At 38.3% G+C, this 17,450-nt stretch overlaps 1 protein-coding gene across 5 annotated transcripts in view; it reads right to left on the bottom strand.

Annotated features, from left to right (window-relative positions):
• The window catches only part of DERA (deoxyribose-phosphate aldolase), a 128,945-nt gene that overhangs the window by 74,344 nt on the left and 37,151 nt on the right, over positions 1-17,450 (bottom strand). For all 5 annotated transcript variants that reach the window (XM_025401814.1, XM_025401816.1, XM_025401818.1 and 2 more), the window contains 4 exons: positions 16,138-16,235; positions 14,831-14,978; positions 13,247-13,342; positions 10,292-10,426 (listed from right to left, as the gene is read on the bottom strand). In XM_025401814.1, coding sequence (XP_025257599.1) covers positions 10,292-10,426; positions 13,247-13,342; positions 14,831-14,978; positions 16,138-16,235 — 477 coding nt within the window. The remainder of the gene's footprint in view (positions 1-10,291; positions 10,427-13,246; positions 13,343-14,830; positions 14,979-16,137; positions 16,236-17,450) is intronic.

Genomic DNA, 17,450 nt, shown 5'->3' with positions numbered 1-17,450 from the left:
GGGTGCATGCTGGGGGTCCCCGACTTCTGCCCTGTGCGTGAAACACCCCGGGACACATCATGAGGCAGGAATTGGAGAAATTTTCCCTAGAGTATACATCATGCCCTGTCTGCAGAAGGTCAGTTCCTGCAACCTGCAAATCTTCCTGGGCAAGGAGGTGGTGGGCAACTGCATCCAGGAGCACATTAAGCAGCTGCATTGCAAGGGGGCCCTGCGGGACAGCCAGCTGGCTGGGCTGTGTGCAGCGTCTCCAAAAGGTGAACTGTGGGTGACCAGTTCATGTAGACTGGGAGCAACAAGAAGGGCTGCAAGGCCATTAGCTTCCTCCTGTCCCTCATTGACAGGCTGGTCCTCTAGTGCAGGAGCCACCGGGAAAATACTATGTGAAGGAGAGGTCCAAGGCAATGGTGGCTTGCTATCTTAAAAATGGAATAGGTTACATTCATCATGCGGACAACCCCAACAACAATGGCTGCTGCATCGCCTACATCCACTGTCTGAACAAGAATTGGGATACCAGGCTACACGGTAGGATCCTATGGCTATTTCCAGAGGAGAAATCGCTCATGGCAGATGTGGAGGCCATTTGTGAAAAACTCCTGTTCTGGTTAGACTGCAGGAACCCACACGAGGTGCTGTCTTCCTATGAGACCAGATGTGCTATACTGTTTGGTACTTTGATAATGAAGAAAAGACAGAAGCCAAAAAGAAATTCAGGAATTTAATTAGGAAACATCTGCCCTCACTGAAGACTGACTGTACTCCGAAATCTGCTGGCCTTGTTCATTTTAGCAGTGGTTCCTGAATTTTCTTTAAGAGTTGAGATCTGGCCGGGTACAGTGGCTCACGCCTATAATCCCAGCACTCTGGGAGGCCGAGGCGGGTGGATTACCTGAGGTCAGGAGTTCGAGACCAGCCTGGCCAACATGGAGAAATGCCATCTCTATTAAAAAAACAAAAAAATTAGCCGGGCATGGTGGTGGACACTTGTAATTCCAGCTACCCTGGAGGCTGAGGAAGGAGAATCTCTAGAACCTGGGAGGCGGAGACTGCAGTGAGCCGAGATCGTGCCATTGCACTCCTGCCTGGGCAACAAGAACGAAACTCCATCTCAAGAAAAAAAAAGAGTTGACATCTAAAGATGGCCTCTTCAGTGACGAAAAACTCCCCATCCCTGTCTTATGTGTGGGACTTTGTGTTTTCTTGACAAGACTCATGGACCTTCAGATGCTCTCTTTGCTGGATGAACTCATTTGCTATTCCACCTCCAGAAATTTCAGCAGACATCCCAGTTGGCCAGCAGTTTACCTGATAGATTTCATAACACTGGGTATCAAGACAAGAGCCTAGGAGCATAGGTGAGGAAAATAATCTTGTATTTTAATTTCCTGATTTGAAAGGAGGTTTGAAAAAACGAAAAAAAAAAAAAAGAAAAAGAAAACCAATGGCAGATGCCACAGAAAGGCACCATGGAAGCCTTAACAACAGAAAACAAAAATTTGTGTCATCTGAACAATTTCCAGATGTTCTCAATATGGGGCTGTTGGAGTCTCTGGAGAATTATCACAACCTAATGACAACAGTATTACCTCTAGAAAGAGCTGCTGTCATAGTGATCAATCTGTAAATGTCCCATGGGGTGGACACTCGTTTTTCCAAGTCTTGCAACCTGGATTTTTTTGCCTTGGTCCCATTTTGCTGAAAATAATGACTTTCTGAATAAAGATGGTAACACCATTTAGTCTCCATTTTCACTTCTTACCTGGAGAACCTAATCACCAGAAGCTAAAACTAGACATTAGGTTTTTTCGTGTTGCTTTGCTGGAATGGAATCTAAATTTAAATCAAAGGAAAAATATCTACTTGGTAATTTGGTGTCAACCTCTGATAACAACATGGAAAGAACTAGGTCTACAGATAAACAATCAACATGTATACATCTTGAACAATCTGAAAGGGGAGATGGAGTTGGAAATGTGGGTGCACCTGTTTTTTTTTTTTTCAGTTTTTTTAATGAGATCATTCTTAACACTATTTTAAAAAATAGAATGGTATATTTTTTAAAAGGACATGAAAATTTTAAAACTCTCAAAAAGCTAAAAACACTTATAAATAAATAAATAAAATTAACTTTCTTCTCTCTAGGGTCCACCTGAAAGGAAAGTATCTTCTCAATTTTGAAGCAGCTGGCAATCTGCTAAGTATTCTGGAAAAGCACTGCTCCAGACAACAAAAACTCTGTTACTAAAACTTATATGTTTAAAATTATGATTTAAGTAAGAATCCAAGTGTTTAAAGACTGTTTCCTATCTAAAAGTCAAAAAGTATATTTCCTTTTATATTTCCTGCTATTCAAAGGCACTTAAAAAATAATTGTTAACGAACATATCTAAGCAATTATTTTTTGAGTATCAGAAAGATGTTCAACACTGCACAAGAATGGCCTGAAAATAACTCTTAAGATAATTATATGTACAATAAAACACTTAATATAAAATTGTACAGCCACCTTTTAAACTAAAGAAGTCACAAAATGTTCAAGAACAGTTTCATTCACCAAGGCAACTAATTAATCTTGTGAGACTAAGGCAGAGAAAAGCTAACACACCAGATATAATAATAACCTACAAGAGATAAGATGCACATTTTTATCAATAGTATCTAAAGTTTTGAAGAATTGTAGCATAAAAATAAAACCCATAAAAGTATACAGTTGTCGTATTTCCAGAATTTCTGTTATATACAACTCCTAAAACAGAGAAACCACAAATTATAGATTATGTAATTCCTCCCCAAAAAGTGTCTATAGATTTAGAAACTACTTTTCTAATAAAATATGATTAACACTCTATAAAAGAAATATACCAATTTATATGAGATGTTCTTTCTACCATCCTTCTTGTGTAAAAATCAGCAAATAAGAAAAATAGATTACTGCACAGATTCAAGGTCTTTAGGATTCTCTTCATATAAGAAAATGAAAAATAATGTGACTTTGGTGCCGATATTTCATTTTCTTATCCTAAAATGTTTGATAGCCATGAGGTATGTACTTCACAGGCCAGATTTAAGATAGCAATTCAGGGGTAAACAATTGAAGGAGATGAAAAGTACATGAGGCTCTGGATACAGGAGACAAAAGGTACTTCCAATTGCTCACTGAACATGAGATGCTGCAGAATATCAGACAATCCTAGCCACCTTTGGAATGACACCTGCTGGTGCTCCAGTATGGAATCAGTCTCCCAAAGCTAGTAAAGCCAGCTCCAGGTCCTCAGCTCATGGAGCTAGATTCCTGAACAAGGTGCAATCTGACAGCATTTCCCTGTCACTGGTAAATATGTTAGGTAAACAGATGCAACAGAAAAAGTCATTTAAAAAGTAAAATGAACACCTCTGTATATTTACAGAGCACGGAAATTAATCAATTTTTAAAACCTGCTCAATAAGATTTATGAGATGATGAACCACTTCTGTTGAATGCTTTCTTCAAAGAACTGTTTAAGGAATGCACCTTATATGTCAACTTCACCACCACCATTAAGAAATATTGTATTACATGTACAAATCGTGGGAATAATATTCACTGAAAATGAAAACACTAAATATAAAATCAAAGATCATTATAGTTCTAAAGGGTTGTAGAAATCATTATGTCCTATCCCCTAATTTGTAACATTTACATGGAAGCAGAGAGAAGTGAAGTGTTTACCCAAGGTCTAGGTATAAATTATCAAAATCATAAAGACTAAAACCCAAGTCTTTAGAGTTCCACTTTATTCACTTAACACATGTGCTATGTGTCACTTCCCTTGATAACAGACCATCAACAGGGGCAGGAGGAAGGAGAAGGAGAAGGCAACATTGCAGCTAGCAAGGAGGGCTTCATCTGGGTCAAGCAACAGGACGATCATTTTACATACATTATCTAATTTCTTCCCTATTGTAACCCTGTGAAGTAGATGTCATTATCTCCATTTTACATAGAAGGAACAGAAAACACAGAGAAGAACCTGTCCAAGAGTAAACAATAGAGCCAAGATTCCAACCAAGATCTGTCTAAATGCAAAGATGCAACTTTCAACTATTCCTGCTTTCCCAGTACTGTCCTCTCACAGTGCATTTGTTCTGGGTCTGACTGTGACATCAGCAATGACTGGGTGGCCTGGCTGGCTGGCTGGGTGATGCCCCCATTTGGATGCTATCTTTATCAGAGAGCACAGCCATCCCAGGGAGAGGAAAGCCTTCTTTTCTCAAGAGCACAGAAAGCAGATGCATTTCTTAGCTAAATTCACTGGGCTAACACTTTATTCATCAAACTCTCCTGTTTACAGCTAACTACAGATCCAGGCTAAAGGCATAGAAACATATAGGAAATACAATTAATTGTATATAAATATATTTATAAATATATTTATATAGTTTTATATATAAATATATTTATATATAAATATATTTATATAGTTTTATATATAAATATATTTATATATAAATATATTATAAATATATTTATTGATTTATTAATAATTTATTGTTAAATATTTATTGATAATTTATTAATTGTATATAAATATAAATACAAATAACTGTATAAAAATTAAATTAGTACTAGTAATAAAATAAAACATACAATATATGAATGTATTCAATGTATGAATTTACATACATTGCTGTATGTAAATTCAACAATGCTTCCATTATCTGGCACCTAAAGTATATGCAACTAAGAACTGGAATTATGTCAAAAAAAAAAAAAAAAAAAAAAGAAGAAGAAGAAGAAAGAGTCCTGAGTTAGTACTTCTTAATAAGGACCTGGGACTGGTGGGGAAGGGGAACAAAATCACCTGGAGAGATTTTCCCCATTTAGGAGCCTAGTCCTCCCTCACATACACACCTCAATTCTTTCATCACAAATGCCCAGGCGGATATGCTAGATTCTGTCAGGAAAGCAGCTGGGGCAAATCATTTGAAAATGTTTGTGAGGTATTATAATTTTGAGAATCAACAATACATGCCACACCCTATTTGTTTAAAACTATGGTGATAAGTGAGAAATGCAGTTGTCCACATTTCCATGTCCAGCTGGACAGGAGTGACAGAAGGACTGTCAGGGAAGGACAGTGTGCCATCACGAGCTCAACATGACCTAACAGTAAAAAGCTTAACTACTAAGGAGCAGGCAAAAAAACAGTAACAAATAAGAAGATACATAGATCAAAAAAGAGTCTGGACTGTGAGCTATGAGGCCAATCATCTCAGAGATTTCACTGGACCCTGAAAGCATCACTGTATTCTGGGATAATATAATCAGTAACAAAACAGTTTGGAACAATCAATAAAAAATGGAATTGTATTTAATAAAAATTGTTAAGAAAGTCAGGGAAATGAAAATATTTTTTAATAGTTTTTTGTTTTTTGTTTTTGAGACAGGGTCTCACTCTCTTGCTCAGTCTATTTTAGAAATAAATCTATTAGGCCACACACAGTGGTTTATGAGTGTAGTGGCATAATCATGGCTCACTGAAACCTCTGCCTCCCAGGCTCAAGGAATCCTCCCACCTCAGCCCCAACCCTGAGTAGCTGGGACTACAGGCACATACCACCACGCCAGGCTAATTTTTGCAATTTTTTTTTTTTCAGAGATGGGGTTTTGCCATTTGTCCAGACTGGTCTTGAACTCCTGGGCTCAAGTGATCTGCCTGCCTCAGCCTCCCAGAGTGCTAGGATTACAGGCATAAGCCACTGTGCCTGGCCTAATAGATTTATTTCTAAAATAGCTAGATTTCTCTGATTTCATCAAAGTTCAGTGATTTTGAATGTCTACTTATATGTAAATGATGGGTGAAATGCAACATGGTATAGTGATACAACGGAATACGGGTTCTGGAGTAGGTGGCCCTGGGTCCAGGTGGTCCTGGTACTCAGGAGGTTTGGTTGTCTTTGCCATAAGGAATGTAACTTAAATCAGCAAGGACATGACGTTTCCAAAGGAAAGTACACCAAGGTTGCAGAAAAGTCGCACTGGGACAGACTCTGAGAACCACAGTTCTGTGTCCATGGTTCTCAGAATCTGAGATTACAGAGGAGGTGGAGGAGCTTGCAAATGAGACGCAGGGGTAATCAGAAACAGAAAAGAAGACCTCAGGAATGTAGTCACCAAAGCCATGACAAGAAAGTGTTACCAGAAGGAAGGAACAGTCTGCTGTGTCATATGTTGCATGGTAATGCTAAATAAACAACTAGGGAGTATGACCTGGACAAAATGAGATGAGAGGTCATTAGTATATTAGTTTGAACTTCTCAAGACAAACAAATAAACTCTTTTCAAAACAAATTTTTTTTTTTAGACGGAATCTCACTCTGTCCCTCAGGCTGCAGTGCATTGGCACAATCTCGGCTCACTGCAACTTCTGCCTCCCAGGTTCAAGCAATTCGCTCACCTCAACCTCCAGAGTAGCTGGGATTACAGGTATGTGCCACCATACCCAACGAATTTTTGTATTTTTAGTAGAGACAGGGTTTTGCCATGTTGGCCAGGCTGGTTTCGAACTCCCGACCTCAAGTGAGGAAGCCGCCCTGCCCCCGAGTGTCGCTGCGGAAACAGAACTTAGGGCGGCGCAGAGCAAAAGGGGATGAGGCCTCCCAAAGTGCTGGGATTATAGGTGTGAGCCACCGCACCGGGTCTTCTTTTCAGAATTTTAGTCATGAAGGGAAGAGAAGAAAGGAGGACGTTGCTGGGGATGAAGGTAAGGGAAAGCCAGCATGTGGGTTCTTTCGTAAATGGCTAAGAAAAGCTTGAGTATGTCTAAATGCTTAATGGCAATGAACTGGCAGAGAGAGGCTGATGACACAAGAGAAAGAATGCCCAATGGATAGAGCAGGGCTTCTGAAAATGCAGGGGGAGATGAGAGCCACAGCACAGTGGAGGAACTGAATTTATGAGGAAGGAGCAAAGGAAGAAGCAAAGAAAAGCAGCTCTGATACAAGGACCTGGAGGGAGCTCCTGTCTGATGGTTTTATTTTCTCTGAGAAGTAGCAGGTAGTTCACATGCTAACAGTGAAGGAACTTCAAAGAGGGTAGAAAAGTAAGAAATTTCAGGGAAGTGGACATTTTAAATGGTCACTAAGGAGAACTCAGAGAGGAATATGAGACCTCCCTCACCCCCAAACTCCAGTCTCCACTAGTTCATACCCTAAACTGTGGACTCTCATGTCCATGAGAAATGGTTAAGACCACTCTAAAGGGCCAGGTTTAAAAAATGGGGTTCTTAATGAGAACACATAGACCCAGGGAGGGGAACAACACACAGTGGGGCCTGTCGGGGGAGGGTGGAGGCAGGCAGTGCATTAGGGAAAATAGTTAATGCATGCGGCACTTAATACCTACCTAGGTGATGGGTTGATAGGTGGAGCAAACCACCATGGCACACGTTTACCTATGCGACAAATCTGCACATTCGGCACATGTCCCCCAGAACTTAAAAAATGAAATTAAATGAGGTTCTTTCTATTGTGCTTTACCAAGAATCCCACAAACCTCACTGCACAAGGGAGAGGGCCCTAGATTTAAAAATGCAATTGCTTGATAGACATTTCCATCCACAAATTCCAAGACATTCGTTTACGTTCATATTTTAATAAACAGCTAATATTAAAACATGACACAGAAAAATACAATATGCAATTAAATTGAGAATCAAAATTAAGACAAAATATTGCAGTGAAAAGTCCTAAATCATTTCAGGTTTCTATTTAGAATTAAATTTCTAGTATTAATGTTCCTTTTCAATTTGTTTGGGTTGAGAGGTTATTAACACCAGAAAAAGAGTTAATATAAAAGTATGGTCCAGGACAAAGATGTGTCATTATATTTTGCATAAATGCCTGTTATTGGGAAATTATCAGTTCTTAAAAACAACCATTCCTAGTTCATTAAGAGGCAGTCAATTGCATAAAAACCCATCTCCTATTGTATTTTATTTTCCAATTAGTAGCATAATATAAACCATATTTCTATATCCACAACTGCTTAATAAAAGGTGTAAGTTATAAACTCTATTTCTATACCTACAATTGCTTAAGATATAAAGGACACATAGGTTTATATACAACTAAATCACATAAACTTTATTGCCAGATTTGTTTTAAATACTGTGCTTACTCACTTTTTCATTTTACTCTAGCCTTAAATCTTAGTGAAATCTGTGACTAAAAGCAGATAAGCAAAATTAATATATAGGAACAGAGACATCTATTTAAAATATGCCTTATAAGAATGATTGTAATTGGCTAAAACACACACATGAACAATCATAAAAAAGGAACACAAAATACAAAAAGATATTTGTGAACTGTCAAGAATTTAAACCTGGCAAGAATTATAAATGTTGATGAGTATTAATGGGGAACTTGGGGAGCGGAGGGGTGAAGGTAATGGAAATGGGAATGTACAGCAAAGTAGCTAATATTCCAAGCTAAAAACTCTATTTTCCAGCTTACTTGAAGCCAAAAATGGCCACGTCACTCAGCTCAGGCCAACGGGCAAAGGTGTAATAAGCAAAGGTGTTGTGTGAGACTTGATGTGAAAAGCCTTTCTTTCCTGTGATCTAAAAAATGAGTGTAAGGGGCTGGAGCTTCAGAAGCCATCTCAGACAATGAAGTGCTCTTGATATTAAGAGCAAAAGCCACGTGCTTTGGAACTGGAATATAAACGTAGACCGGGTCTCCAAGAACTTTGTGGAGCTGCCACACACCCCTGAAATACCTACCTCTGGACTTTATATAAGAGAGTAAATACTGAGGGTTTAAACCACTGACTGAACGTTTGCTACTTCATAACCAAAAGCAATTCATAATTGACAATCAATGGAATTAGGCTTCACAAATAGACAAACAAAGGCTTTACAGATATAGATGAATAGAAAGAGTCACAGGAAAATACCCATGAGATATAGGCAAGTCCAATAAGCAGGTTAAATAAGAGATAAGATCCTATCTCTTATTTAAACTTTAAAAGAGTGTGGGGATAGCATGCTATGTAGAGAAGTGTGGAAAGTTACACCCTGCAGTGTTACCAGGGGTTATTTCAAGGGAGTGAGATTACAAGGAATATCCACTTCCTTTATGACTAGTGGGGATTTTTGTTTTTAAACAGTGAGTAGGTATAGTCTCCATAATTAGTATAAAATATGCCTTTTGATATACACACATATAAAGAGACAATATATTATCCTAGCTTTCACTTGTGATATCATTAAAAATTTTTGGTTAGGCCGGGCGCGGTGGCTCACGCCTGTAATCCCAGCACTTTGGGAGGCCGAGGAGGGCGGATCACGAGGTCAGGAGATCGAGACTATCCTGGCTAACACGGTGAAACCCCGTCTCTATTAAAAATACAATAAATGAGCCAGGCGTGGTGGCGGGCGCCTGTAGTCCCAGCTACTCGGGAGACTGAGGCGGGAGAATGGCGTTAACCAGGGAGTCAGAGCTTGCAGTGAGCCGAGATTGCGCCACTGCACTCCAGCCTGGGCAACAGAGCAAGACTCCGTCTCAAAAAAGAAAAAAAAAAAAATTTGGTTAAACTATTTATTATAATGACTTTTTTGAAAGAGAGAATTTTACTTTTCTAGCTACCAATGACCTCATCTTTAGTATACAAAATGTATTTAAGACAGAGGTAAAATCTATTTGATTCTTTAATATCTACTTAAAAAAACAAAAGCTTGTTGCTGGAAAGGGCAATGTCTTATTGTATTCTGATGTGACAGTGAATCATTAATCTCATGATAGTCATCAGAGCTATGTATAAGAAAGCAAGAAGTAAAAATAAACTTAGTCAACTAAATAATCCCATATCTTCAAAGACTGCAAAAATTAACATAAAAAAGGGAAGTTTCCTCCAATACATTCCAATAAACTTTGCATAAAAGACTTGCCTAGAGTGAAGTACATATTGAGTAACAAAACAGTACAGAATAGTAGTAACTTTTCCCTTCTAAAGAAAAAGCATGTTGGTAAAATTGTTTTAAAAGTTATGAATCTATTGCATGGAAGCAACTATTCACCTAAGCACTCAAAAGGATCTGAGAAGTTCATGTAGGTAGGCAACTGCCTAGATTTATGAGGGGCACAAGGATGAGTAATCTTAGTCATGCTTTCTCCTAAATTCACCCTTTGATCTACTAACTTTTCATCTAGAACAGTGACCTCTAAAACATACTACATCGTATCTCATCATCTGATTCACCAGGGAAGAATGGTGACACTCTCTTAGGTAAGAGCATGCACCTACCTTCCCACTGGCCTGTCAGCACCAGGCTTCTGTTAATTACCACGTCGATTTCTGTAGCTCCATCTTCCACAGCCAATCTGATCTCTTCTAATCGTGTCTTCAAATGAGTCTGTCCAGCTGGAAATCCAGTGGCCACTAATAGAGATAAGAAAGGAAAGGAAGAAAGAGGGAAGGAGGGAAGAAGGAAAGTAAGGAAGTGCGGGAGGGGAAAACAAATTTCAATTGGTCAGTAATTCATCAAAGAATTCCAAACCCCAAAACATCAGCATTTAAAGACCAATGCATTAATGACACTTAAGAACATCACTTATAGTATGCATAAGTGTGAAGAAATAGAATGTTCTCTCATATTAGTGTTAGGACAAATGTTATCATCTTCTGGAAGACCTGAAACTAAGATGCTGCAGAGATGCTCATGAAGGTGGATTAAGCAACCAGCAAAAATGTTATCTTCACAGTGATAGCCATAAAATAGTAGTTGTAGCCCTGTCTTAATGAACACTAGTTACCTAGCACACTAGTTCTGGATCCAAATCTTGATCAAGTTAGCTATTTTGATTTTTACTCTTTTACCCTTGATTTATCTTGATTAACTTTCTCATGAACCTCTTTAGCTGTGGTAAACAAACTGTCATATGTGTTCCTCCCATTGCCTATGTTAAAAACAACCAGCCTGGCAGATGAGCATAAAGAAAAGAGAATGCAGGAGGAAAACGTACCTAATTAGTCCACAAAATTGGGGGAGGGGCAGGGTAGAGCCAAGTGTAAATAAGAGGAAAATGAAAACACAAAAGACAACTACACTCTTGAAAAATAGTAACATCTTTCACACGCACATCATTAACTCTCCATCCCTGTTTCTAAATACAACCTGTCATGTTTCCTTGACATTAAATTCCTTGGGGCTGGGCATGGTGGCTCTTGCCTGTAATCCCAACATTTTGGGATGTTAAGGCAAGCAGATCACCCGAGGTGAGGAGGCTGAGACTAGCCTGGCCAACATGGTGAAACCCCATCTCTACTAAAAGTATAAAAATTAGCCTGGTGTGGTGGTGCACGCCCGTAGCCCCAGCTACTCGGGAGGCTGAGGCAGGTGAACTGCTTGAACTCAGGAGGCAGAGGTTGCAGTGAGCCGAGATCGTGCCACTGCACTCCAGCCTGGGTGACACAGCGAGCCTCTGTCTCAAAAAATAAAAATTAAAAACAATTCCTTAGGTCTGCTACCTTAGAGGAAAGTATGTTTCTCTGTTGTTTAAAGCAAAAACTGTACTGACTGAGGCTGATGAAAAATTAAGGTCTACACAGGTGTAGCTGCCAAATACTTCGGGAATCCTCATAAACCAATCCTATATAAATACTGTGCACCATGTTTGTTTTAATATATTCCTAATAAGCTATAAACTCCTTTTAAATGTTTACTTATTTTATTTTTTTCTAGAGACCTTTGTTGCCCACGCTGGTCTCAAACTTCCGGCTTTAATCAATCCTCTTGCCTGGGCCTTCCAAAGTGCTGGGATTACAGATGTGAGCCACCACGCCTGGCCTAGACTCCCTTTTTAAAGCATCAGGATATTCCTCGAACATCTCTTAAAACTAGAATCTAATTTTATATCTGTCTATTCATCCATCCATATACACACAGATATATATTTACCAAACTAATGCTTTAAAGACTTTTCTGTCATACCAAGTCCTACTGTGTCTATCTGAAGTCAGTGACTCCTGAATGCACTCTCTCCTTTATCTTCTAGGTTTTGTGTGGCTCTTATCAGCTCCCACGTGGACTGTGACAAGTCTCCCCTAACTCCATTTCACTCTTTTCTAATTTATCCAGTACGATCAGGTAACTTACTATGTCATGAAGCTGATCATGTCACTCCTCTAACCTTTCAATGTCTTCCCTATCATCAGAATTCAGGCCAAATGCCACCACATGGCATAGATCCCCTCTGAAATTCTGTCCTGATCTCCCTCTCCAGCTTCAACTCCTGTATCTCCCCCTTTGCCCTGTCTTCGGAACCCTGCCTTTGAAGCCAATAATTGCAAACCTTCTCCAGTCCCCTGAACATGCTTTGTGCCTTCACACGTGCTAGTGCCTCTGTCTAAAATGCGGTTCCCTACCTTATTAACACTGTGAACTCCTCCTCATCCTTAAAACCCAATGCAATTATCTCCACGACGATGCTTTCTCTAACTTTGGTGTCACCAACCTATGCAGAATATATCATTCCCTGCTCAGAATTGCAACTGCATTTTGCGCATATCCTTTTTTTTTTTTTTCTGAGATGGAGTCTTGGTCTATCACCCAAGCTGGAGTGCAGCGGCATGATCTCGGCTCACTGCAACCTCTGCCTCCCAGGTTCAAGCGATTCTTTCTCCAGCCTCAGCCTCCCAGGAGCTGGGATTACAGGCAATGCCACCAAGCCTGGCTAATTTTTGTATTTTTAGTAGAGATGGGGTTTTGCCATGTTAGCCAGGCTGGTCTTGGACTCCTGACCTCAAGTGATCCCCTGCTTCGGCCTCCCAAAGTGCTGGGATTATAGTTGTGAGCCACCATCCCCAGTCCGCATATCCTCATTATATTTTACATATATATATACACACACATATATATATAAAACAGAACACACATACGTGTGTGTTAGTATGTGTGTGTGTGTGTGTGTATATATATATATAAATACTATATATCGTGCCTTATGATTTTTTTCTTTACCTGACTATTCCTCCTAAACCAACTGAGTTTCCTTAAGGATAGGAATACAGTTCTATATTGTTGGGAATAAATATGTCTTCCACTTACTAAGCAATTAATACATACTAAAATCATGAATAAATACAACTAATTAAATACATAAATTTAAATCATAGTACAAAACTATATATAATACCCCACTGTATGAAGAACTGGAAACATGTTTAAAAAATAACAACAAAAGCCACAGCACATTTTACCTGACGCCACAGGGATATTACAGCCTGCAGCCTTGAGTGCTTTTACAGTATCACACACCCGGGCGGGATAAACACAGACGGCAGCTGTAGTAATGCCTATCAAGAAAAAATAGGAATAGCCAACTTTAAATGAAGTTCAATTCACACAACATGCTTTTAATTATTATTTATATTGCAACACTGGCAAAAATCAAACGAGAGAAAAAATAATTCCCCCGCCATGCTGCAATAAATTAAAAGATTTTTATTTTCCACATTCCCTTCTAGTTCTTGACAACATGGATTATTTTGTTATCGTTAAAGTCATAAAAACAAGTTTGATATACTCTTCTTTGAGATTAACATAGTACTGTTTTTTAGAAATGTCTAAATAGTAAACTTGGTGATCATTACTAAATGAAAATACTTCAGGTAGATAACAAAATCCGTATTTACAGAGCATTCTCACAGGACAACCTGAAGAAAGGACAGTTTGAAGAAGGACACACGAAGAAAAATATTAAGTAAAATTTAGAGGGCGGTACCACAAAAATGACATTTAACTAATCCTGTTCCCAACTTTGAAAGAAATAATAAAATCTGAAACGGAAGCCCTGATTTTAAGAAGTAAGTTCATAAATTTTAAAAAACTTAGAAATCAAATAGTCACTATAAAACAAAGAAATATCATAAGACCTTAAACCAAGTTGTTACCTTTGAGTGCAATAAATAAGGTGGTATTTTTATGGCCAACTCGAAATAAACATAATAAATACTTTTCAAAAGCCATAGAGCTGTTTAGGTTTGTATGTTACCTACAAACCTAAACATGTTTATTTGGGACAAAAGACCTGCACTGGGCCAATTCAGCGTCTCTAGTTGCACTCACAGCAGATCGGCACTCGGGGGCCATGAAGCATACTCCATGGGAAGGAGACCTGGCTCCCAAAACCAGCCCAGCAAGTAACAAGACATGTAGTCTTGGGAACCCCGCTTAGCCTTCCAGGTGTGGGGTTCCTTATTTAGAAATCAAGGGAATCAGTGCTTACAGGTGTCCAACATCTCCAAAATGCTAAGGTCCTAAACTTACGGCAACTTTAGGAAAGTCTTTCTTTTCATGTATACTAAGGCAGTGAACATGACTTTTTTTGAAATATCTAACCTAATATACAAGCAGGCTATATTTCGCATTTGCGCTTTATTTTCAAAAGTATTTCATATACTCACAGAAAATACTTTATGAATGAGATGTGATTATTAAGTAATGAGACTGGCTTTTTCACGTGTGGCTAGGGAATCAGAATTAGTATTTTAGTGTCACTAAACAGAAATTTCCCAAAACTGAAGAACTGAAAAGAAATAAAGTCACTCTCTACTAAGCACTTTAATTCATTGATGGAAAGAACTGACCTAAAAAAAAAAAAAAAGACTCAGATTCTCTTCCTGCTGTTTTTCAGAGAAGAATCTGTCCATGTATACACAGCAAGAGTTTCTATTATGGATTCTATCACTGCTATCATTAGCAGTTGTATCTTAAGCCCTCTTAGATCTAGTAATCAGTATTGTAAGCAGTAAACACCACACAGATCACACCAACAACATTACCTTTATCATACATATTTAAAGCTTTTAAGAGATCTTCCCGGATTGGGTATTTGGCTTTGTAACAGAGCCTTTGAATGTTGGAAGATGTATCATCGCCTGAAAGTGTAGTAAGATCTATAAAGGTAACAGCTTTCAGCAGCCAAGCAGCCTGGTTTCAAGAAAAGTGAAAACAAAGTAAATTTAATAAATAAATAAACAAACAAACCTCCAACCCAGTTGGTTAGTAGAGAAGCATTAGACAAGTATGGGTGTTAATATCTTATACCCACACTATTCTATGGAATATTCTGACATATGATATAAACACAGCTCAAGAGCCACTAACAAGATGAACACTGCCCAAAATAAAAGGGAGGAAGAGTGGCCTTAAACATTGTTTTTCTCCCACAGACATCCCACATTGAAACCCCTATTAGCCCATGTCTCCCCACTTCTGACTACTCCATCTCAGCCAAAGGGAGAGCCCATCAGAGCCACCCTGACATAGAAGAACTCCGAAAGAAGGTTTCTATCTTACATTTTACCTCCCGCTCTGGGATCTGGGATGAGATTATTATTTTTAAAAGTTTCCAAGTTTTTTGGTGTTTTTTTTTTTTTTCAATTTAATCCAATTCCATTTTTAAAACAATATTCATATTTCACAACTTAGTCTGATGAATTTTCTTTTATCTTTTCAATCAGAATATTTCTAAGGATGAGCAAAATGTGAACTATCACTCTCAAGGATTCAATCACAGTATTCTGCCTCACGTGTGAAATGAACTCTGAATTCCTTTTAATCTTACACAGCACGTCTTTGGTTGGGATACACAGAAGAAAATGCTGACCGCAAGTACTCTACGAAACATCATTTTTGGGTTTTGAAAAATGATTTATGGAAAGTAATAGTAAGGTAAACACGATGGTCAAGAAAGGTCAACTCTTAAACCTAAGGGCCTCAAGAGTGGACACATCAAGTTTAGGTGTTAGGGCTTTAAAATTAAAATAGAAGACAACCAAAGAAGGCATGTCTAAAAAACTGAATAAATGTGTTGAGAAAATATGCCATTTAATTCACTCATGAATAAAGATGCCTCAAATTCATTTGCGGTTTTGCCACTCAAGAGTGATAAGATTTTTAACTTGTTTGGATAAATGTGTTATCTTTCTCCAACCCATCATCATCATATATGAATTATTAAAATAAGTCATGGACAGCTGCAATCTTTTAAGTTTAGATGCATCTTGAGCGAAATTCAATATTGTGGCCTTGAGGGAAGAGACCATGCATTGTAAAATACAGGCACAGAATGCTCAAGAACCCTTACCTGCCACTCCTTTTTCACCGTTCTGCGAGCCTGGATTTGTTCCGCACGCCTCAGAACTGCCGGGTGATTCACTTGTATTTTGGAGATCCAGCTAAGGTCTAAAACAGACAGAAAAAATACTTTCTGAAGCCTAAAGTTTCATTAAATATAGTCACCTATTTTTACATGGTCCTTGAAAGGATACATTTATCACTCACTTGACATCAACCTTTTTTTAAAGCTTATGTTTCTTTTTTGTACAACTATAAATAAACAGCATGGTTGATGGAAGCCCAGTCAACAAAAGGCATACTTCATGCAAAATCACTGCCATTACTTTCAAAGGCAAAAACTACAATTGCTTCTGTACCAGCCCATACATTTGGAACTGGAAGAACCTGTATTGATTCATGACACAGACATGCCTAACAATTGGGGAAATGTGTGTTACCCATGCCACGCACCTCACCTCTGACAGCAAAGACGTATTTGTGAGTGTCCAGTCCAGGAGAGCAAATGATTAATAAATACTTAAGTGAACTAATGGTGGGAATTACAGAAACTGTGCTCACTACTGGCAAGATTAATACCTACTGCATGCTGACAGGATACAGCCCATTCTTTCTTCAAAGAAAAAATTTTCAAAATGTATTAGAAATAACAACATTGACTGATATAACAGAAATTAGAAAAAAAGAAAAAACAAATTATTTAAAGTTTCAGGAGAGATCTCTGTTGCTTTTGTTCTGAAATGCTCTCTGCTACCTTGATCTACTCTCTCTTCTCTTCCGGTTAACTGTAATTTCTACTTTCAGACCTAGTCTAAATATTAGCTGTTGTGAAAACACTGTCAGCTCCCTAGACAGAGCTAACATTAGACAGATCTCTACTACAGAACTTGTAATCAGTTCATCAGGGATTCCTGGTGAAACCATTTGTTGTACTTAGTCATTGCCAGCCATGATCTTACCCATCTTTGGGTGTCTAACATCAAACAGTGTTTGGTACATATATTTCAACGTCATCCACCAATATCCTATAACATAGGTGGCCTCACAATAAATTGAACATGAACATTATTTACCTTCTATAACTAACCTCACTTCTATATCTCTCCAGCAATTCCATGTTTTTAAAAGAGCCTTAAAAGAGCACTGTAGAAAAAGTTATCCATTAGAAAAAATGCACTAATTACAGAACTCTTTATAATGCAATGAAGAAAACTGCTGATCACATACTGTATCATGTAACAATACAAATTTAAGTATTTGCATCTAAACTCATGTTTACAGATGACGTTCTTTCTCTCATTTTCATTTCATTCTTCTTAAAAG

The sequence above is a fragment of the Theropithecus gelada genome, chromosome 11, assembly GCF_003255815.1.
Source record: "Theropithecus gelada isolate Dixy chromosome 11, Tgel_1.0, whole genome shotgun sequence".
In the NCBI taxonomy this organism is placed as follows: domain Eukaryota; kingdom Metazoa; phylum Chordata; class Mammalia; order Primates; family Cercopithecidae; genus Theropithecus; species Theropithecus gelada.
This window is presented reverse-complemented; position numbering and strand designations above follow the sequence as displayed.